Source organism: Rhamphochromis sp. 'chilingali' (genome assembly GCF_963969265.1).
Source record: "Rhamphochromis sp. 'chilingali' genome assembly, chromosome: 2".
Taxonomy (NCBI): domain Eukaryota; kingdom Metazoa; phylum Chordata; class Actinopteri; order Cichliformes; family Cichlidae; genus Rhamphochromis; species Rhamphochromis sp. 'chilingali'.
In genome coordinates, this window is record NC_137930.1 from 24,732,962 (window position 1) to 24,755,682 (window position 22,721).

Here is a 22,721-nt window from a genome sequence, read left to right on the forward strand (position 1 = left end):
TTACATAGAGATTATTTCAAATCCAAATATCATGAACACGGAGAGCTGCTGACATTGTAAGTAAGAACTTTCTACAGCTAAGTTATTGGCAGCATTTGGGTAATAACAGAATATACTTCATTGTATAACATTTTAATGAAGATGCAAAAGTATAAAGTTGCCTTTAATAATGTAAATAGCCACTGAGCAGGATTACAGGGTAAGCATGGCTGTTGCAACTCTGAGGCTTAAGGAGCACCATTAATCCCACAGCACTGGCATCTTCATCTTGACTTGGTTTTTGTTGACTCCTAAAAACACAAAGAGCTCAGTCAGTTGCTCGTGTTTTCAGTAATAAGTTGTCATTGTCTGAATTACAGACTCACCACCATCAGATGGCCGTTCTTTGCCCTGTAGACCATCGACTCCTGGCCACTCTTGAAGTCGACAAACCCCTCTCTGCCCGGCTGAATGTCAAACCGCACGCTGCATTTAAAAAATATATATATATAATTATTTATGATTATTTATGATTTTTATTATTTATGATTTTTACCACTTTCATATTTCAAATTCAAATATTGCCACACACGATGCAGACTCTGTACCTGCCCTGCACCACGTGGATGCAGTTCTGCTTGTTAACAATAACACTCAGCTTAGTCAAGGCTTCAAACAGGAAGTCACACTGCAGAACCAGATCACCCTGAAAGGACAAATCAGTGCTCTGTTAAACGTTGTGACTTTTCCTCTGGAATCTAAATGGCAGACATGAACTGCTTTAATTTATGGTCTCTCCAACAGTTTCTTTAGACATATTTGACGTACGCTATATGGACTAAAGTACCGGGCCACACCTTTTAATCTTTGAATTCAGGTGTTTTCAGTTCCTTTACCACAGTCAGCTTTTACAAACATTTGTGAAATAACAGGTTGTTTTAAAGAGCTCACTGAATTCAAGTGTGACACTTGTGTGATAATAGGACCCAACCATTGTAACAAGTCAGGTAGTGAAATTTCTTTCTTCCTAGATATCCCAAGATCAGCTTTATTAAGTATTTAAACAAAAGTGGAAGCATTTAGGAAATATGAATGTTTGTTTTTGTCACTGAAAAGTCCAAATTTCAGATTGTTATTTTAAGATTTTGACTTACCAATTCAAATTTAGGCTGAGTGTTGGGCTGAGAATTACTAACTCAAACTACTGAGAAATTTTTTTTAAACTGACCCCAAAAAACAGACAAAAACCATAAAAATTTGGGTTCTTACATTAAAATTATGAGATAGTAATACAAAATTATGACTTACTGGTAGGAAAAATGTTTTTTGAGTCAAAGAAAAAAATTCAGATGCAGAAACAAGCTTCCATAAGGATCAACAGTGACTCATCCATGACAGACTGTATTAAGTTACAGAGCAGGTTTGCTGGGGCTCGTGTTCCATAAAATTTGCCATTGTTCTCCTGACTCAGTAACTGCAACGCTCCAAACCTCCTCTGGGATTAGCATCAGCACAAAAACTGCACTGGGAGCTTCATGGTGAGGGTTTCCATGGCTCCTCAAGCTGTAATGTGTAGTTAGCCCAGTACTTTTGTACATATACTGGATATTTTTCATCTTAAATTTAAAGACCTGAAAGTGATTATTATAAGAAAAACACTCCAAAATGTTTTTAAATGTCCTTGGTGTTTTAATAATGGTGCCAGCGGTTGTGAAGTCCAGACACTAAATGATTCACATCATTTTCATATTTATTAAGCTATTTAGCGAACTCTTGTGTCCTACTGATTGAAGGCATTATCACGCTGGAAGAGACCACTGCTTTAGTACAGAAATGTTTGACCAAAGGGTAACAGTGACCACTTAGAACAACTTTGTACTGATTTGTGGTAATCCTTCCCTGGCCCTCCCTACAGCATGATCTTCCACATCCACTCACTTTAGGGTTTAACATTTGAGTTTTGTTTTTCATTTTATTGGTTGCCCATCTGTAGAGTATAAACGGTATAATGTTAAAACTTTTAAGATGGCTGTGGACAGCGGTGTGCAGGTACCTTTTGCTTGCTGTCATCACACGTGACATGAAGAATCAGGAAGTTGTCACTGAGGTTGCTGACTGACACACCTTGCAAAAACAAGGTTAACCTTAAAATACTGATAAAATAACTGTATGTTTATATACTGCAGATAACAATGTTTTCTTTGTTTTATCTCCTCACTTGTTACCTTTCAGTGAGCTGTAATCTATCCGCTGTTTGATCTTAGCCTCTTCCACCAGGTAGGCAGCTTCCTGGGTGAAGATGAGCTGCCGGAGTCGAGGTCTGAACCCGTTCCTGTCGTACTTCACCACAGGTACGCTGTACTGTGGAGGTCCCGCTCAAAGATCAGAGAAGGTGAAAAAACAAACAAACAGACAACCACACACACGTCAAAGACAGTGTGCTGACTAAATACTAATATTATAATTTACCTTGACTTTCTCATGTTGAATCATCTGAAGCACCTTGATGCTTATATCTTGTGCACCTTAACAAAGTGAGAACAGTGAAAACAGCAATCGCTCAGTCCATCATATATTTAGCAGCAGGAGAGGGTTTGCAGAAACAACAATAATTGCCAGTAAACAAGTCCATGCATTCGTCAAACTGTAGCAGATTAGTGTTATATATTCTGTCTTCCATTTCAAATCACATAAACTACTGTAGTCTTATCTATTTTATGCATGTAAGTCCACTTTAATGGTACTGTAGTCTTACAGATCCTGGTGTCTGCGAATGGTCTGCACACACTGAAGGGATAGTTTTCTTTTTTCCCTTTGAACAAGGCGCTGGTCTGTGCTTTTAACAGCAGCTGCAAAGAAGATGTTTAACAGAGAGTATTTTAAGATCAACCTTGGAAATCTGTTGCACAAACTGCTTCCAGAAATAACACATCATGTCATGATGTAAAGAAACCCAAGAAGAAATGAGAAACAAAGTCATTGACATGTATCAGTTTGGAAAGAATTACAAAGCGATATTTTTGGCTTTGGGACTTCACTGAACCACAGTGAGAGCCACTGCCTAACATGTCAACCTCTGGGTGGCTCAGAAAAGTAACCAAGATAAAGGTTTTGGAGTGGTCTAGTCAAAGCCTGAACCTTAATCCAACCAGTTTTAGGTTTGGGAGCAATGTCACATAGAGACAGGTGGATTTGGAGAGATTTTTTGCCCTAATAAATGAAAAAAAAATTGTATTTACTCAAGTTATGCTTGTCTAATACTAGGATTTCTTTGATAATCTGAAACATTTAAGTGTGACAAATATGTAGAAAATCAAGAAATCAAGAATGTAGGTATAAAAAACACTGGTGACAGGCAGAGCAAGTTTAGGTTATGTTATACATTTATTGAACTTCCTGCTCACGTACGACGGATTGTACCTGTGCTTTCCTTTGGGGAGTGATCCCTCGAACGTACTTCCTCACCATGTGGCGAATGTAGATCTTCTTCAAGACCTGGGAAACCTGGAGGATGAACAGGAGTGTTGAACGGGCTCTGTTATGTGATATTACAAAAAATGCAGCCTGACATTTAAATATCACTCACTTCCTGCAATATAGGAGGAGGAGTGAGCCAAGAGTCTTTTTCCAGGATGGTTTTGGGAAGGTTTTCCTTGAGCCGCGTGAGGTAGCTGTGCCTCACAAAGGCCAGGTACTCGCTGTTGTCAGTGCAGGCCGGTTGATGTCTATTCATGAAACCTTTAATGAACCTGGAACAAATCAATAAATCGGTAACCTCACTTAATAAAAGTTCCCAAATGGCTCTCTCACAGCCATTACACCGTCCTGCAAGCATCAGCAGCCATTTAACTGTCAAACATGTTAACTTACTTCTTGATGACCTTGACAGCCCATGCTCTCCTCTGACGTTCCCTCCTAGCCATCATCCCTCTCCAGCAGGTCTCAATCTTTGTGGCTATTTTGATTAGACAAGACATTGTTTGTTTAACGTGTTTTAAGTGTAGTAGGAGCTGATAAATCAAGATGGTTCTGGACCATTAACTAATAGGTTATAAACAAATGTCATGGCCTACCAGCCTCTCTCTGTTTTAGATAGTCTCCTTTCACCTTGTAGCCTTTGTACTTTGCCTGAATCCTTGTTGCTGCAGTAAAGGTTAAAAGGTTGAAAAGGTTGTTGATGTTTACTATAGAAACAAAAATACATTTTCAGCGCAATATCTCACCCAGCTTGTGTTTGCAGACTTGAAAAGCATCTTCTGTTGCAAACAGAGTTCTCGGGTGGCGGATAAAAATCTTTGTCCTTGCAATGAAGGCAAACAGAGAGATTTCCAAAAATGTCTTTTTCCAGGTTAGTCAGCAGTACCCATCTGAAATATGATACTCATCCGTTCTGCCTACCTTCCCATCTTGTACTCATCAGATTTATAGCCCAGGTGTTTGATCAGACACCTCACACCTTCTGCTGCAGTTCCTTTCCAGTTGGGCCAAGTGTCAGGACACAGAGGTTTATACCTGAGCACAGAAGGTTAGCAGAAGACAAAAGAATCCTGATTTTTGTTTTTGTTTTTCATTTTGCATGAAAAAGATTAACGTAACTAACTGAAGGTTAGAGGAGTGCCAGCGTGCTACCTCTGGAGAAAGATTTCATATTTGCGACGATAAGCAAAACCAGCACGCCTGACTCTCAGGTGTTCCATCAGTCCCAGGTATTTCACCTGATGCCTTACCAACACGTCATCAAAGTGTCCTGCAGGAGACACCACAACACTAAGAGGTCAGCAGCAGCATGTGCTGATTAAATCTAGACTGACTAGGATGTCTCTTTATTGAAATACCAGATTTTTGATACTCAAGGCCTCACCTGGCTGCTTGGCTTCATTGGGTTTAATGCAGCGGACGTACCAGGGTTCTTTCATCATTAGGATCTCAGTCAGACCCACCAGGCTATTCTTAAACTGAGTCACTACCTGAGGAATCACAGGAAAGTGGCCGATTACTCCTAAATTCACTGACATTGGTGAGACACCGAGTTTCTATATCTTGTATTGCTCTTACAGTTTCAGGTCTCCTCTTGCTATCCGGTTCAGTAGAAGGAAAACAGTGTTTGATGATGGCGTTCTTGGACTGCCGCATAACCTAAGGAGAACAGGAAAACTGTAAGCATCTAAAAGGTTAGGCAGTTACACATTTGTAGGCATCATTTCAGTTCCTGTTTGCATTATTTAATAGGGTTACTAGAAGTCACGTTTTTTGTAATGAGGAATCACCATCCACCAAACTGTCATCTTTACTGGGTTAAATTACATAACAGTTAAATTACCTCTTTCCCATTTCGATACAAAAGATCATTGTTTTTGTCCAAGAATCCTGAAAGTTTAAAGAACAAAAAGAAGCTTCAAGAGTGAAGCTATTTGCTCTGTAGTACGTCTGTAAACATGTAGTCAGTTCGCCGGGTTTATGACACTATTGACGCATTTCAGCATTTTTCTGTTGTTACACTGACTAATTCAGTGGCATTATAACAGAAAAAAAATATCAATAGTATTTAACGTCTTACCAACAACACAGTATGTAACTTCCCCAGCGTAGTGGAGGAGGCGGAAGTCTCCTCTTTTCAGAGTTTTCCTCGTCTTTTGGTCTGCAAGTTTGTGTCTGCAGGAAATGTAGTTAGTGTAGATTTGTATTATACTTGTAGTTTGATTGTTTGTTGACAACATTAATTCACCACATGTCACCTGTAAAAACTCACGTGACAAAATGAGGGTGGCCACCAATCTTGTCCTCCATCTTTTCCAGGAAGGTGAGATCTGTGGCCTCTCCAGGCCTTAAACATTCCTCATCCTATGAGAGGACAGCGGGAATTATGGCATGTTTTGGTTCATCAGCACAGTATTTGATGTGATGCCTTTTTTTTACCAGTAAAGAAATGATTCCTCTGAATTTCTCCTCCACAAGATCACAGATGATCTTGTTGTTGAAATATGGCACAGGCTCCCACTGTGTAAAAGAGAGAAAAAAACAGAAGAACATTATTTTCTTCTTGTAAATCAGCTGTTCTTGAGCCCACATATGTGAAGCAAATTGACTGAATAATCGTATTACTTCGATTCCTTCCATCTCGTACTCCTCCTGCTCTGATTTCAGGGTCAGCTCGATAAAAAGCTGCTGCAGCTTCTCATTGCAGTAGTTGATGCAAAACTGTTCAAAGCTATAAAACAGAAATTAGTCATTGTCACTGTCTTTAATTTGACACCTTTTCTACTGAAGAATCAGTCTCTCTGTGCATGATCTCACCTGTTTACACTGAAAACCTCAAACCCATAGATGTCCAGAAGGCCAATCACGGTTTTCCTGGAGGAGTCCTTTATATAGAAGTGCACATATAATAGGACAGGGTTTTAACACTGAGATCAGACATGCTGTAGACAAGCACTTCTAAAGCATTTCAAGCTCATGTGCTGACTTTACTTTGAGCCAATAAAATTACACTGTGCCCAAAAAGACTGCCAGATATTCAAATCAGATGTGTGCAGATTCAAAATCTGTCAGTAGACTACCTCAGGACTGCTTCCTAACCTTGTTAGCCCAAATCACTCCCTCTTTCTGTGAGAACAATAAGTTGGGTTGCTTTGTTGCTCACCATGTTAGCTAACGACTCATTGATCTTGTTGACTAGCCAGCTGAAAGTGCGGCCGTAGATGGCTTTGGCAAGGGCGTCCCTGGCATACACTGCATGGTCCACAGAGAAAGGACTAAATACCTTTAAGATCAGAATAATGTCAATTAAGGTAATTTAGCATTTCAAGCAAGTTAAAATTATTTTATAAGTTAATGTATATGCTACCTCCTCTGATTTGGCTTCGATCTTTCTGTGGGTTAAGCCCTGTTGTAGCACCTGGTTAGGAATCCCCAGCAACTGCAACCAGAATAGAAAACCAAATCATGTGGCATCAAATTTCTTCGCGGTATCATCAGTAAGTTGCATGAAGGGGGACAAATTGTTTATACTACGTGCTGTTTTCTTGGATTTTACCTTTGACACCCATTGCATCTCCTGGTTGTTGTTAAGCATGGCGTATCCTCGAGCATCTGCCTCGAACTTTATATTTCCCATGTGGAGCACGCTGGCAATTATTCCAAAGAGGTTCTGTATGAAATCCAGAGATAAATGATTTTAAATTAATCTCCAACACAAAGACTGTACAAAGACTTAATGTGCATCCTCACCTCAATGTCACTTTCGCTTAAGTCTATAACAGACAGGGCCTTCCGTACCGTCTTCCAGTCACTTTTATCATTGATAGAGCTGACTTTGGCACAATTCCCCTGAAAAAATCAATTAAAAAGTTCAGTAAAGATGTCAGCTTTTTTTTGGGGGGGGGGGGGGGTTATAAGCAGCATGAATGTAGTGCATTATTTCCCTGACCTGCACCAAGTAGCGGTAGTGCTTGCAGTTTCTCTCTAGACCAAGCCAGCGGAGCAGATCTTCTTCTCCTCCTTCCACCAGCTGGTAGAATATATGGAAGTTTCTTTCTCCGTGGTTCTGGTGGACCACGCGGGACTTCTCCAGCAGGTAACTGAGAATGTGACCCCCAACTGCACCACCCTGAAAGTGAAAAGGTAATCTTTAACATGTAGTAAATGCCTAAGGTTTTAGACACGAGTTTTATTTTTTTTGTTTTGTTTTTGTTTTTTATAATTTGGAAGACTAAATACCTAAGGTTTCACCTTAGGCATTGCAACATGATTTAGATTTGTCTACCTGGTGGTCAAACTGGATGTCCATATATTTTCCAAAGCGGCTTGAGTTGTCATTCTTCAAGGTTTTGGCATTTCCAAAAGCCTGAAATTTGAAAACAAAACAAGGAAGAAATTGTGTTTTAAAAAAACTGCACAGGATCTTGCATAGCAGAAGCTTTACCACGCACATCCAGGACACTGACCTCAAGCACGGGATTGGAAAGAAGCAGTCTGTCACGGACATTGTTGAGGACTTTGGTACTTGGACAGCTGACAGCATAGAACTGAAGGATTTTCTTTGAGGCCTCTGTTTTTCCGGCCCCACTCTCCCCTGAGATGAGGATGAAGTGGTTGTTGAACTCAGACATCATTGTGCGGAAGGCATTGTCTGCCAGCGCATAACTGAAAGCACAGCGAGAGGTCAGAGGCTAACAAAATCACATTTTTTTATTTTTAAGATGAGGCAATCCATCAAGTCAAAGAGTTCTTTGAAGCTGAGCTATAATGCTTTTGTGATTGTCAGCATATTCACAGTCATATTGCTAACATGGTATTTCTACCAGTTACATGTTAACAGTGCTCAAGATTTCATTTTACCGTACTTGTATTTACTAATCACCAGAAAATGCAATAACTGAGGCTGATTTAGTCATATTGTATCTCACATTAATGTATTACAATCATCCAGTTCAGTCTTCTGGGGACCATCAATGTCCATTCGGTAATTGTCAAGATGGTTAAAGTCTATCAACCAAATGTCAACTTTGCGTGATCTACAGGTAGGTCAGGGATTTGCAAAGACAGTAGGATTCATTCATTTGCCAGGAATCATAAATCCATTTGTTCTTTCATTTGCTGAGATATTTTAATATGGAATAAAGGCATGCCAAATAAATCTGATCATTAAGAAACTGAATTTTCACACGAAGCTTTAGAACAGAATTAAACACATTTACAGCCTGGAACAAAAAATGGTTTGGGTTTCTTTCTTGTGGCCAGGAAGAGGGAGGTCTGGACTCTGTTTATACTGCTAGGCCTAGACAAGTGGCAGAAAATGGATGGATGGATGAACAGATGGATGGATGAACAGATGGATGGATGATGGTGGATGTCAGCACAAGTGACTAGCTGTTGCCTTCAGCTAAATGGAGCCACTTTACTGAAGCACAGCAGTGTTTGTGGTTTTGTGATAACTTTTTGAATACACAGTACCAGGGTGGATGAGTCCAAACTGTAACCTTAACTATGTGATAAATAGTATGGATTGCAGTTTGAAATGTCTGTGCTCCTTTTTTGTCATGAAGGAAACAATATCAGTTTACGACCCAGTCTACAGAAGCGCCTTGCTAACCAAACTAGGTAGCGTTAGCTGATCCCTTAAACACCACCCTGTTCTCTAAAACATGATCAAGTCAAAGTTATCAAAGGTCAAAAGGCCAATCTGAAGTTTCAGAGTGCTAATCCACAAACCACTGACGTCACGGTAGCTAAGTACATCTTTTATGTACAGTCTACACAAATGACATGCCAGAAACAACTCTTACATGTGAGGCGGCAGCTCAAAGAAGTTGACTCCCATGTAGGTATCCATTTGCTTCTTGCTGTAGATGTCTAACTCTTTATATGGGTTGACTGAGACGAGAAGAGTCCCGATGTAAGTCTGTGGAGAAAGACAAGGAAAATAACTTATGGTCTGCAACTCTTGCTTTTGATGATTGTTTTCCTTGAACATTACGTGACATTATGAGAAGATTTCCGGCAATGTGCTGTCCATGTAGCTTAACAATGATAAGTAATTTTAGCAAAAGAAATAAGTTCAGTTAATCACTTGTCATGACCCAGTGGGTAGCACTGACCTTTATAGTGCTCACTCTGCAAATGAAAAGAACCAGAGCTGCTGACTCAGCAACACGCAGAGCCCGATTCAGCAGAAGACAACGCAGCATTAGGGCGTTGTGGGGTTGAAGGTTGAGGGCATAATGTTTAATTAGAGTAAGCGAAAGTGAAAGGCTACCCAAAATGACACCACACAGGAAAGACTCACGTAAATTAGATTCTCGTGGAACCGTTTCCTCAGGTTGTCCAGGCAGGCAGTCTCACTCGTGTAGGTGTCCAGGAGAACAAAATCCTGGATGCCAACGCGATCCCGGGCTGTCAGGGAGGCCTCCATGTTTCTCAGGATACGATTACACCGTTCCTCCAGGCTCTAGGCCAAAGAAGCAACCCATCAGTGAAATTAGATACAAAAGGGGTATCATGCTCATTTTAGTTTAGTGAGCAAAAGCACCAATGCCAGTATTATCAAACCATTAATTTACAAAACAAATGAAAAACCATCTGCAATGTTTATCAGTCAGTTTACTGGCGCTTAGTTTCATGGCTTTTACTTGGTAGAAAGATGATGAGACAGGTGGTTAATGTCTTTATCAGTAAGAAGGCTATAAACCGATGAAGATTCCCACATCTGGCTGTTTAAATTGACAGCGACCACAACCACTCTAATGACTGATCCATCTTTAATTTACAACAGAATGTTTCCTCATGCAAAATCGTGCAAAATCTCCCCCCTTGGGCACTGCACCTCTCACGCTTTGCAAATCCACCCAGCTGTCCTGACTGGCAGTGGCGTGTCCAGCGGGGTGGCCTGGGGGGGCACAGGCCACCCCCCCAACCAGACTGGCCACCCCAGGTGCCACCCCAAAGGCAAAACAATAAAATTCAATCAAATGTCCGATTATGTTTTCACGGTGAAGCTGAGATATCCGAGTGTAAGTGAATGCAGCATCGGCTTCTGCGCTACGTGCATCACGTTAGCAAAGGTAGGAGAGCCAAGCACGAAAGACGGCACTGCAGGAAACAATTTTTCGGTGAAAGAAAATGAGGACAGAATCAATGTCCCGGTAAGTAATATCAAGTTTGTTGAGTTTAGTAAACTTCGGTGAAATTAGAATACCAAGGAAAAAATAACACTTAAAGAATTATTGCAGCCGTCGAATATTTCAGACAGTATGCTACTGAGGGCAGCTAACATAAGAGTTATGAGTTATAAGATATAATCTAAGTCGTAACATTGCTGTATGGAGCTGCAGATTTGGTTGCAGGTTAACATAGCTGGACTGGCCATCGGGCATACCGGGGATATGCCCGGTGACTTATTTTTTTTTTTTTTTGGTAATGGCATGAACAATAAGAGGTGGTGGATTGGCCAGATGCAGGTCGATGTGTAAAAATAACTCAGTTGTTTGGTGGTGGCTATGGCGGAGCTTCCACAGAGGCCAGCAGGTGGATGAGGGAAGGGGAGGCAGGAGGAGAGACCCGAGGCAGCCGCCAGTCCGAGTGTCAGGTGAACTGAACTCCAGGTAAGAAGTTATGACCTGCAGTCTATCTGGGTCAGACATAAACCAAGTTTAGGTGGAGTTTATTTTCGTTGTGCTGACTTTTTACCGTCAGTTACAATAACTCGTACTGCGATCTAGCCAGCTTGACGGAGTTTTTATACAGCTGGGTGGGTGCTATGATGTTACTGATAGTGAACTTTATTTTATTCATAAGGTTAGTTAGTAGAGTTGCCAACGGCTCCTTAAAAAATGGAATGGTCCCTCATTCAGAGAAAATATTACACGTTTCGTATTGAGCTGAGAAGAGACGCAGTTTGTCCCGGACTTTCGCTATAATGAAAAAAAGACACAAAGGAGTTATTCTGTCGTTATGCTGCACAGCTGCCTCTTCTTCTCTCATTCTCTCTCCCTCCCTCTCCTGTTGCTACTTCAATCATTAAACTGATCAATGATCAGCTGATCGGCTTTTCTCTCTTGTTTATTTATCGCCCACTTTGCGCCAGAAAGAGGAAACCAGCGGATGTCGCTCTAAACAACAGCAGCACGTTTAAGCTTGATCAGCTGTTGTTAGAATTTATTTAATATTAATTTCTAGTATCAGCTGATGTTTGCTGGAGCCACAGCTGTAAAGCTGCTGGTCATGATATCGGTTTGGTTATGTGATGAGAGGGAAACATGAAGATGAAACCAGGAGATGTCCTTACTGAATCATCAGAGCTGAACAGGTGATGGAGAAACAGGTTTACCTTTTAGGTGACATGAATGAGTTGAAGGGAAGTTATGAACTGTTTCTGAGAGACAAATAACACCAGGATCCTTTTTTAAGCAGCTGACAGCTGGTAACTCTAAATCTTACAACCAAAGTTTTTATCTGACGTAAAATGTATAGAAATCATACATATACCAACAAGACTGTACATCACTGTCACAACAGCATTTGTTTTCATTCAAAGGCTTTATGGCTTTAATACCTGGTGGGCCGGTCTGTAGTCAAAATGCCCGATTTTCTGTCCCGGTCCAGCCCTGCAGGTTAATACTGGCAGTGTCACCATGCCAGCTGACTGTATTTCATCATCAGCCAGTGTTGCTCTTGATCAATATTACCAAAGTTTACCATAAGGCAGCATAGAAAGTATTTACTTGCTTTCAGGTTTTATTCAAATGTTAGTCTTTTCATTTGTTTCTCCACTTTTTTCCTGTTTCAAAATCAAACACCAGTTTGTGAGAAGATTATCTTCTTTTTTTAACAGGCAGATAAAGTTTTACATTGGAATTGGCTAATTTGTCAATTGTTTGTTACAAATGTTCATATTTTAATATTAAAAATGTTTTTGCCCAAAACATATGTGCACTATATGTCAGTAAAAATACTATGCAAATATTGCTGTCCTTGAATGCTGAGTAAACACTGACAAAGCACTGATTGTATCTCTTGTACTTTATCAACGCAGTATCTAAAAACTTTGCACCGTAGTGGTTAAAATCTCATTCTAATAAGAGTTAAAAGCGCATTCAGTTATTAGGTTTACAGGATTATTGAATTATGGTTAACAGTTGGTAGAATTTATTTTTAAACATTATCTGCCAATTACATCTGCCACCTCTCTCCAAATCTGTGCCCCTACCTGGCCCCCCCAACAAAAATTTTCTAGACACGCCACTGCTGACTGGACAGTTCTGGCTTGTTGGCCAGTTGTGATCCACAGGCTGTATATTTGACGCAGCTGAAGTCAAACAACATTACAAAAGCTACTCTACAGATAATGTGTTATTATTATCCCTGCTGTTTGGATGGGATGGATGGAACATGTGCCCCACCTTTTTCCTTTGTGTCTTCAAAAATTATCCTGTTTTTGTTGAGGTTTTCATCAGTGAGGAGCACATGCACACACACATACTTACAGTCTTGTCAGCCTAGGATATATGGTAAATGTCCCAATGGGCACCTAATTTCCTGAATGTTTGTCCCTATATCTGTGACTTCCAGTCAGAGCCATTTCTGGCCTTGGCCACATCCTCTGTGCTCATGATAAATCTAAATTCAGCCACCACTATCTAATCTGCTGCTGTTTCTTTTTAAGAGCCATTAATCTTGTTCATGACAGGGATATATTGAGCACCAAAAAATCCATGTATCCTAAATAGTAAGCTGATAGTAATGCTAAATGCCTCTTTAAAAACACAAGACAAAATAAAAGAAAAAAGGTATTAAGCAAAAGTTGACACAAATATAAATCTGATCAACTTCAAAAGCCCACGGGTAGTAACATTTATTTTAGTATGCATAAATACAGGATATGTTCCGCTGCTTAATGCACAACGAATTTTATGCGAGGTAAAACGATCAGCAATGCACTTTAATTACGGTGCTGCGATGTTATGAAAGAGCCGTCCAGCACTGCGCTTCAGTAGTTCAGCTCTCATCACTGCCAAGTTGACCTGTCACTAAGTCAAAGTAACTGACACTGACAGTCTCCAGTGAAACAAGCTGCTGATCTACTGACCCAGCAGAAATTCACATCAAAATAAAATGAATTATGTAATTATGAGATCATTAAAACAGAGAAAAGATTGTTCGCATAAAGCTGCTTACCACTAAGATCCTCAGTGTGCGTGCCTCCAGGTACCTTTTCTCAACTGAGCTGAACATCTGGGTTTTATTGAAGGGAACACAGGAAACTCTGATAGATTACAGTCTCTGCTTCCTTCAATAGGAAACCATCAATAATATAGTGAGTGCGCAACAAAGGAAGCTTCGCTCCAAATATGTATCTGTGTGCGGGGGCATGTGTAGATAGATGCAACATGGGTGACAAATTAAAGGAAAGACTGAAACCCTTGACCCCGACAGTGTCAGGACCCAGTGTTTCTGTTATGGGGTATTTTGGTGATGTACTTCAGGTACACTTGTTCCCTTGAAGGGAAGTGTTACATCTTATTTTTGTTTTGTTTTTTTAATTTGTAGTCTCCTTCAGGATTAAAATTCCACATCTCTCCAGCAATCCATTGGGTAGATGCATCAAAATCAACCCAATTCAACAACTATGTGAGACTTTAAACTAACGTGTTACATACAACATTCCTGTAAAATCTTCCTTTAATTAGTCCCTCAGTTTTCTTGTACTACAAACTTGATTATTGCGTCCATCCTTTAAAAGAAATGGGAAAAAAAACTGCACAAAGGTATACTTCAGCAAAAATGAGGAGATACTAATCACAGTAAACAACATCCATTTAGCCATCCAGCTGCTTGTCCAGTTTTAAGGTGGCAGTGGTGCCAGAGCCTATTCTTGACGTCATAGGGTGAAAGGCTGAGTCATCACAATAACACAGGCCTACCTCAGAGTGACTATTAGAATCACCAATCAATCTAGCATGCATTTCACTGGACAGTAAGAAGAAGAATGAGTAACCAGAGAGAATCCACCTTAAGCAAAATAATGAATTTAAACTTAACCAAAGTCAGCTATATGGTTTAATGACTGCAAAGCATGTAGAAGAGGTTTTTTTAAATAGAGATTGACAAAATTAAGATAGCTGAAAAAATGTCTGCAAAACAGTTTCCAGTTTTAAAAATATATTATTTTTTTTTTATCAGAAACATTTGTAAATATGCTTCTGTTTAGTTTCTATCAGACTCTGATTTAAGACAGTAGACTGAAATATAACAGCAGTAGTAGTAAAACCAGAAACTGCAAGGGCAGTCTCCTGTTGTTGGCACTCTGTAGGCATCTGTTATTGGATGTTTCACTGGGCAGCGAGTGCAGGGCAGGGATTTTCTGCCACTCAAAGGAAATCTGACCTTTGCTGAACACAAATCAGGCAGGAAAACCGAACTATGCTGCGAGAGGATGGAGAAAAAGCAAAGAGGCGATAGATAACAGGTTGGCTTTCTTGGCACACTGTCATCTGATTCAAACTGGACACTAAAAAAACAAAACAAAAAATGTGTAAACAAACAAAACACAGCAAGCTTGTATGAAATATGAAATGAGCACCTATTGTAAACATCACATTTGAACAGGAAAGTTTATCTGACTGGTTGACCATCACCCGAGAGGGCGCTCCATTGTCCCTATTTATCCAGTATGGTGCAGGATCCTGTTACCCAGCCACAAAGTGGCAGTTAGGGTCCTGAAAGAGATAGCACTCCTCGTGGGCCATTGACTGACACCGTGCATCACCCAGGGCAACACACATTTAAGGGGCTCCAGGTGTCTAAAGAAACCTGACCTTGAACAGGCCTCCACCACACCGGTCAAGTACTGTACCTCCTCTGTTGGTACTGTTTCACACAAGCAGCCGTAACAAGCCACAAAGCCACAGCGCTATCTTTGGAAACGTTCTTGCATTTCTGGCAAATAAAGATTTTACTAAAAATGCATTACTCATGGGGACAGTAAGCAAACCTTTTGTTTATGGCGGAACAAGTGAATACACAATTCACAGCCTTTTAGCCAACTGTTCACCTTGTCCTCTAACAGAGGAGATACTCTGTTATATTGATACGGATTAGCATATAGTGTCCAGTATTTACTGCCCGTATTGGTAGAGAGAAGAGCAAGCAAGTACTGCGTAGCTTTGATGCCTCTGATATTATACAACATATACAGCATATGGTTACAGTTGCACAGCATCATATTTAGTAATAATTTCTGGATTCTGTTCAAAACTGCATTAAGTTTTCTTTTCATCCTGTAACTTTAACTTTAAAACATGTCTTTACCCTTAGATGATTTATGTCTCGACACCATGAGAAATGCAAATGCATGAACACAAACACACACACACACATCCACCACATCTTACTTGAAACCTATTTTAGTCTTTTTCTACACTCCTGGGGGAAGTATCGGCCTCTCAAGGCACTAAATGTGCCACTTTGCTGAGGAAGTCTTATGAGGCGTGTTTAGAGCTTTTTTGCCAAAAAACAAAAAAATATTAGAAAAAAAACTGTGAACTGCTCCATCAGCTGAAAAGAAGATTAATACAGGCTGTGTGAGGGGGGGGAAACAAAAAAACAGGGATAGCTATTACACCACCATATTCTGTGCCAATAAAATATTTGATATTACACAGTCGTCTTTTATTATGCTGGAGTGATCATAATAATCATAACACATCTTTAACCCTTAGAGAGAGACCATTTTTTTCTCATTTTGTCTAATTTTACTGCTCCAGTCATACAAACACTGCATGACTGTGGCTTTGACACAACTGCATCCAAGTTTAGTTACCTCCTTTACTTCCAAAGGCTTGTGCGTCATTGTTGGGTCAGTCTTTTGTGATGAACTTGATAAATCCAAATGTCACTGAACTTCAGTCCACATGTATGTAAGTCGGGCAGACACAGCCCAGGACAGCAGTTTTAGTAATTGAAGATTTCTTCCATAGTGCAGTTTCTTCAAGTCAGCACAGGTACGTAACCAGTAATAGATTCTCTGCTTTGATGCTCATTGGTCTCTAATCCACATACTGGCTTGGAGCTGTCCTGTTAACACAACTAGGGACAGACTGGCTTAAGAGGAGGAGGAGGTGGAGGTGGAGGAGGGTGGCACTGCTGCTTCCTGCAGGGCTGGAGTCCCTGCATTGTTGGTAATGAGGCCGTAATGAGCTGCCTGGCTATGGAAGGACTGGTCTACTTAAACTTTCATGGAGCAGGCAGCAAACACTCATTCAGCGCTTCACCTGAGTGTTGAACAGCTATGCTGTGTGTTTAAGGAAGATAGTGCATGCATGTAGATGCGTGTGTGCATGACTGTGTGTGCATGACTGTGTGTGCGTGTGCAGCTATGTAATACAAGGATGCAGTAACTTTATCCACCCAAAGACCCCTTCTCACCCTCCTCCCCACAAAATTACAGTGCAGGTATTCGATTACTGATCTTTGATTAGGCAGATGCATTTCAAACTAATTACTTGGTGCTCTATAGAGAGCGGATGATCACACCAGTTTGGAAAAAAGTTTTTAAGTTACACTTAAAAATTCTAAACTGATTTCACGTGATTATGTAAAGCAACGGCACTGATTTAATAAAGTTCCAATTACTTTTTGTTAGCTGTTGAAAAAATAAGGAGCCGAGAGCTGCAAAACATATCTGTAGTTAAATCTTAAACAAATATTTTAATGTGTTTGACCACTTTTTGTTTATGATTAAATTGACATTCACCGCATGTGGCTAACACACCGCTCCACCCTAAACAAGCCGGCAGGAAGGAGGTGTATGTGTATTTAATTTAATTTAATTTGTGCAGCACCAGGCTGACTGGAGAGAGATGATGCTGGAACTTGCACCAGTGAACATCCCCAAACTTTCCGATACACTGAGCAGTTTTATCATAATAGATCACATCTGCTGCTTCGGCGTCTTCTTTTTCCTTTGGGTCAGCTGGCTCGGTTGTGACACGTGTAACGTTGCCCTCTCATTCATTCTCTTTAAAATTTAACATTGCTTCCTCCAACCATCAACAAAGGCATCTTGCATTACTACCTGAAGATCGGAAGAATCGCACGGTGACATAAGAGAGCATTCTGGTAAAATGGCCATTAACATAATGTAATCCATTATGCAACAACTGAGAGATTTCTTTGAAGAGGATTCCTTATACACTGTGCCACAGAGGCCATGTCTTATGGAAAAATGACAACTCCTTTGCCATTTTATTCCTGAAGTGATTAATTTTGTCTCACACACAATTATGGTTGAAAATATTTCTTTCAAATACTTTTTTTTTTAGCATTAAATCAATAAAGAAGTGAGAATATGTGTTTGTTTTAAATTGGATGCCTGACATTTAAAGAGCAGTTTTACACCTTACAACAAGAAAACAGAGATTTTACACTATCTATCATATGTTGTACAAGCAGGAGCAGTTCTTGTTATTTAAAGTTGCTTACTGTTATTGCCAGTGTCATAGCTGAGTTATAAAGCAAGCCTTGTTGATAAGATTCATTGCATCTCTTCAGCAACTGAACCAAGGTGATAATTCAGAATGACTCAGATCTGGTTTCTAAAGATTTGAAGGATGAGTGACCTCAGGTATCCTCAAAACACTGTTTGTTCAAATAAATGCTCACACACTATTAAACATTCAGATAATTCCTTATTCGTGTAAACAGATTGCTGTGACCAGGGCAGGACTCTGAAGGCCAAAACCAGCTGTGAGGTTATCAGTTTTAGAAGAGTTGCCTTCAGTGACACAATAAGTGAGCAGCAGCAAACTGTTTAAGGTATTTAAACACGACTGACTCTGCTAAACTAAGCGCTCATAGATCTGAAATGTTTTGTCTTTTTCGTAGATTTCAAAGCTTACCTTTTGCTCCATGCTGCAGTTCGCTGTGCAAGTCAGAGAATCTCAGATGAGATTTTGTACTGCTCTGCGTGAGCCCGAGCACCCAGCTGACGAGGGGACAGTGTGGCACACTGTATATTCTACCTATACACTGTATTTACGGCCGTCCCATAATGCAGCAGCCTCAGCATGTCCTCACAGCGTCCTACTTTTCAACAGCTTTTATTTTCAGGTTGGCCTTATTAACTTACAAGGGTACTGAGAACTGAAGGAGTCAGCTACTCCCAACAGTCCGAACTATTCAAGAAGGTACTCTTTTACTTTTTAACCCAGCAGCTGTTCAAGTTTCACAACTAGTGTAATGTTTTCTATGTATGCATTTACATTTCAGCACTGTTATTTCAATCAAAGGTGATGAATAGTCTACTTAAACCTGTACTCAAAATGCAACCCTGAGCCCAGAGTCAGAGGAGCAGGGGGCCTGAGAAGTAGTCAAAGCTTCAAAAGCCCTTAGCAAGCCCCACAAGAAGATGAAGAAGAAGTCATAATTGGGTTTCTTCTCAGTGAGCTTCTGAAAATAAGCAGCATTATTTGACATGATGACAATGTGAGTGAACAGACAGCAGCATCCTTTCTATAGCATGACTGGCTTTTGGGTAGAGGGTGGACAGCACAACCTACTGTCGGCCACAGGTTATGACAGATACTCAGCTGCTAATGACTGAAGCGCAGTGCTGGTATAAATAAAGTTACTGTTGTAGGCTATATGATGTCACCTTCCTCTTGCTGAATCAAAGAAAGTCTTTGCCTGGCTTTTAGCTCCTATTCTTTCATAATAATAATAATAATAATAATATTAATACTTAAATACCACAAATTTAAACTTTGATGACCACATTAAAATCTATAAGTAGGCTATATGAGCTTTATTTTTCAAGTTTATGTGTTTGATTGATTGTAGTGCACTGTAATTATTTGCAGTAACAGGAAAAAGCCTGGCTCGGTGGTTTTATTTTTCTTTATATTATTACTTATAAGAAAATTTGCCGTTTGAACGAACTCCTGAGAACCGAGCTCTTGTCTGGGATGCACTTTTTAATTTCTCTGGTATAAATCTGAGATTAGCTGGATCTAATCCAAGCAGGAAATCGTTGCTTTGTCTTAAGTGTTTCCCAAAATGTGTTTATTTTACCTCACAATACAATAACATCAGCATTTCTTTCAACATTACAAATTGTATTGCATATAATCACTTGTTATTTATTTAAAGAAAACCTATCATTAATATATAATGTCATAAAGAACTAAGTGCTCTTTTTGCTATCTGTCCATAAACGGTCTGTACCACCGAGTGAGATTAGCATCAAACTAACCTGCTCTCAGGTTAACCAGCTCAGTTTAGACCAATCAGGAAACTTGGAGTCAAGCTCCTAGGGGATCAGTTTACACTAGAGTAAAAAACAAATAAAACAAAACAAATAGAAACTTTAAAAAAAACAACAACAAACAAACAACCACATAATGATGATATAGCATCAACTTGAAATGCAAAAAGATACTTTCATTTCCTAGATATGTTCTGGTCGATACCTTTTCTTTTTTTTTTTAAATAAATTCTGCTTAGAACAACAAATAAGACTTCGTGGTGACATTAAAGTCTTGGAATATTTCTTCCGGTTCCTTTGACAATCTATTTAAAGATATTGATCAATTATGTGATAGTACTTCATTTTAATCCAATGGGGTCGCTTCTTTGACCCGAAGCCAGTTTGACAACACGGCACTTCTGCTTCCTGCTCTAACCCCTCCCCTCTCCGCCCTGCGGGTGTTGTTCTCTGATTGGGTGTCTCCTTGAAAACTTGAAGTGACTGCTCCAGCAGGTTTGTCCGCAAATCACCTGTGCGCTATGAGCTGGAACTCACAGCTCTCCGTGACGACAAAATGGACAACTGGCCCAAAACAGCTAAGATCTCTTACAAGCGCTGGAGAAACTCTGAACAGTGGTAAAGAGAAAAACACGAAAAATATGAGCTTTCTTGCTTTTGTAACCTCATCAAAGTTGTCTTGGCTGTTTCAAGGAAGGACCTGCTATGTTTACATACCGGAGTGTGAGCCACAGGGCTAAGTGCAAATGTATTTAACGGCAAACTTTGGTATGTCTGAAAGACAAACTTTTTTTTCATGTCTTCTTCTTGTGTGATGGCACTTAGGGGTGATGCAGATTTTGTGGGTCAAACTGATGAGGACCAGGGCACAGACGCTGAGATTTGCACCATAGCTTCAAATTTTGACGCAGAGGTTACGCAGTCTTCATCCGCCTCTGGGTCTAATAAACCCGAAGGTGTGTACAATATAATTGTTATTTTGTTTTAATTGTTGTGTGTGGAACTGTGGCGGCGGTAAAGTAAGAAGGGCATTAGAAAGTATTAACATAGAAAGACCCTATGTGGCAGTGTTGATCAGCTGGATTGGATTTTGATAAATGTAAATGTGGATATGGGTTAATTACACATGAAAGTAGACTCATCTTATATTGGCCATGTCCTGTTTATAACTGGCCTAAAACATAAAAACAGAAGAACTGCTTTGTTTTAATCTGTTATGCATCAAATTTGATTTCTTTATTATATATTTTCACAAGGCAATGAAGTGTTAACGGTGCTGAAAAAACCTTGTGAATTTAGCACACTGTCCAAGATGTAAAATGACCTTTGAGTGTGTTATACTGAATAACATGCTAATGCCAGGTTTTGTTTCTGAGACTGATCATGCAGTGACCGATGTGTTTTATTAACAGAAACCTTTACAGTGGATGATGCATTGGAGGCAATCGGATTTGGAAAGTTTCAGTGGAAAATCTCTTTCCTCACTGGACTGTCATGGGTAATAAATCTTAAAATAAGTCCAAACAGCTTCATCAACGTGCAGATACTGCACATCTCTAACTGGATGCTGTCCCTCAGGTAGCAGATGCCATGGAGATGATGATCCTCAGCATCTTGGGGCCCCAGCTGCACTGTGAGTGGAGGCTCCCCAGCTATAAAGTGGCACTCATAACATCGGTAAAGTCTGTTTACCTTTTATTGCTTCACTAGAGATTTTTGATTATATAACATAGTCAATGACCTATTTATTTATTTATTTATTTATTTTTGTTGGAACAGGTGGTTTTTATCGGGATGGGGATCAGTTCACCGATTTGGGGAAATGTCGCCGACAAGTACGGCAGAAAAGTAGTGAGTCTCACATCTATGATTCTCATACATGATTTCATGAGGTTTGTAAATGATCTCATGTATTTCCTGTATATGTGTCTGTGCTAAACAGGGTCTGAAAGTTTGTATGTGCTGGACTTTGTACTACGGCCTGCTGAGTGCCTTTGCTCCAGCGTATGGCTGGCTCTTGTTCCTGCGCAGCCTTGTGGGCTTTGGTATTGGAGGAGCTCCTCAGTCGTAAGTTTGATTCTTCCTTCATGCATAACAAGATACATCAGTAGTTCCTCAATGAGCAATATCCAAGAAAACAATATGAACATAAATAAAGATTTAATCTTGTTTTAGGGTCACGCTGTACTCAGAATTCCTTCCCATGAAGGCGAGAGGCATCTGCATTATGCTGATTGCGGTACTGCGGTCATTGTCTTATAAACTCTCTTTTGACAATATTAGCTGCACTGCACTATATCATCCTAACTGTTTGTCTGCATCAGGCATTCTGGGCAATCGGTGCTGTGTTTGAGGTCCTCCTGGCCTTGATGGTAATGCCTGATCTGGGTTGGAGGTGGCTGCTCGGCTTATCCACAGTACCATTGGCAATCTTTGTTTGCTTCTGCTTTGTAAGTATGGCTGCGATGGGTAGAGGTCCGCCAAAATAGAAAAAAAGTTGAAAGTAACTCAGCTCAGTTTTCTGTGTTGCAAAGTGGTTGCCGGAGAGTCCTCGTTTTGATGTGCTGTCGGGAAGACGAGAAAAAGCCATGGCAACCTTAACGCGCATTGCTAAAGAGAATGGGAAGACCCTGCCTCAAGGCAGGCTGATCGCTTATAATCAGGTGGGGATGAGATTTTATTTTTTCTGGATATGAATCTAAATATATACACTGCTTAAATGTTCAAAATAAAATGTCTACTTTCTATTTTTGTCTTTAATTACTCAGAATGAACGTGGACGGTTCAAAGATCTCTTTGCTCCTCAGTACTGGAAGACCACGCTGCTCCTGTGGTTTATATGGTTAGCTTAAGTGACATACTCTCTAAGATAAGCCTTCTCTATTTAAAGGGAGTCATTTTTAAATCAGTGGTTACCAGCTCGGCATCGTGGCCTTATTCTATCAAGTTTTCGATTTTTGTTGTTGTTGTGGCAGTTATAGCTTTA

The 22,721-nt window shown here is 40.1% G+C and overlaps 2 protein-coding genes across 3 annotated transcripts in view; one reads left to right on the forward strand and one right to left on the reverse strand.

The window, feature by feature from the left end:
- On the reverse strand, positions 1–9,919 carry myo1hb (myosin IHb). Its single transcript, XM_080866030.1, has 31 exons — positions 9,764–9,919; positions 9,264–9,379; positions 7,923–8,121; positions 7,742–7,822; positions 7,406–7,585; positions 7,207–7,305; positions 7,013–7,126; positions 6,824–6,895; positions 6,620–6,739; positions 6,274–6,341; positions 6,082–6,187; positions 5,896–5,976; positions 5,729–5,820; positions 5,537–5,631; positions 5,300–5,346; positions 5,035–5,115; positions 4,841–4,946; positions 4,609–4,726; positions 4,378–4,491; positions 4,203–4,279; positions 4,053–4,121; positions 3,850–3,934; positions 3,566–3,728; positions 3,400–3,483; positions 2,735–2,828; positions 2,449–2,504; positions 2,205–2,340; positions 2,033–2,103; positions 588–685; positions 366–465; positions 1–290 (listed from the first exon to the last, which is right to left on the reverse strand). Exons 1-31 carry the CDS (start codon positions 9,887–9,889, stop codon positions 264–266), a joined length of 3,075 nt encoding a protein of 1,024 aa, XP_080722156.1. The 5' UTR covers positions 9,890–9,919; the 3' UTR covers positions 1–263.
- Positions 2,272–22,721, forward strand: part of svopb (SV2 related protein b) — a 26,051-nt gene continuing 5,601 nt past the window's right edge. The window contains exons 1-10 of one of the 2 annotated variants that reach the window (XM_080866044.1): positions 2,272–2,371; positions 20,561–20,691; positions 21,148–21,233; positions 21,314–21,412; positions 21,515–21,586; positions 21,678–21,802; positions 21,911–21,974; positions 22,060–22,185; positions 22,270–22,398; positions 22,504–22,577. In XM_080866044.1, coding sequence (XP_080722170.1) covers positions 21,326–21,412; positions 21,515–21,586; positions 21,678–21,802; positions 21,911–21,974; positions 22,060–22,185; positions 22,270–22,398; positions 22,504–22,577 — 677 coding nt within the window. In that variant the 5' untranslated portion in view covers positions 2,272–2,371; positions 20,561–20,691; positions 21,148–21,233; positions 21,314–21,325. Of the gene's footprint in view, positions 2,372–20,211; positions 20,354–20,560; positions 20,692–21,147; positions 21,234–21,313; positions 21,413–21,514; positions 21,587–21,677; positions 21,803–21,910; positions 21,975–22,059; positions 22,186–22,269; positions 22,399–22,503; positions 22,578–22,721 lie in introns of those variants that run through there. The other variant, XM_080866043.1, reaches the window with a different exon arrangement.

What these genes read in the sequence shown, in the direction of transcription:
- myo1hb (XM_080866030.1), bottom strand. Translation starts at nt 9,889, where the DNA reads ATGGAGGCCTCCCTGACAGCCCGGGATCGCGTTGGCATCCAGGATTTT. An exon ending in TCCACGAGAATCTAATTTAC is followed by an intron (nt 9,380 to 9,763) that starts GTGAGTCTTTCC and finishes CTTTCTCCACAG; the next exon opens with ACTTACATCGGGACTCTTCT. An exon ending in ATTCGCAGACACCAGGATCT is followed by an intron (nt 2,505 to 2,734) that starts GTAAGACTACAG and finishes CACTTTGTTAAG; the next exon opens with GTGCACAAGATATAAGCATC.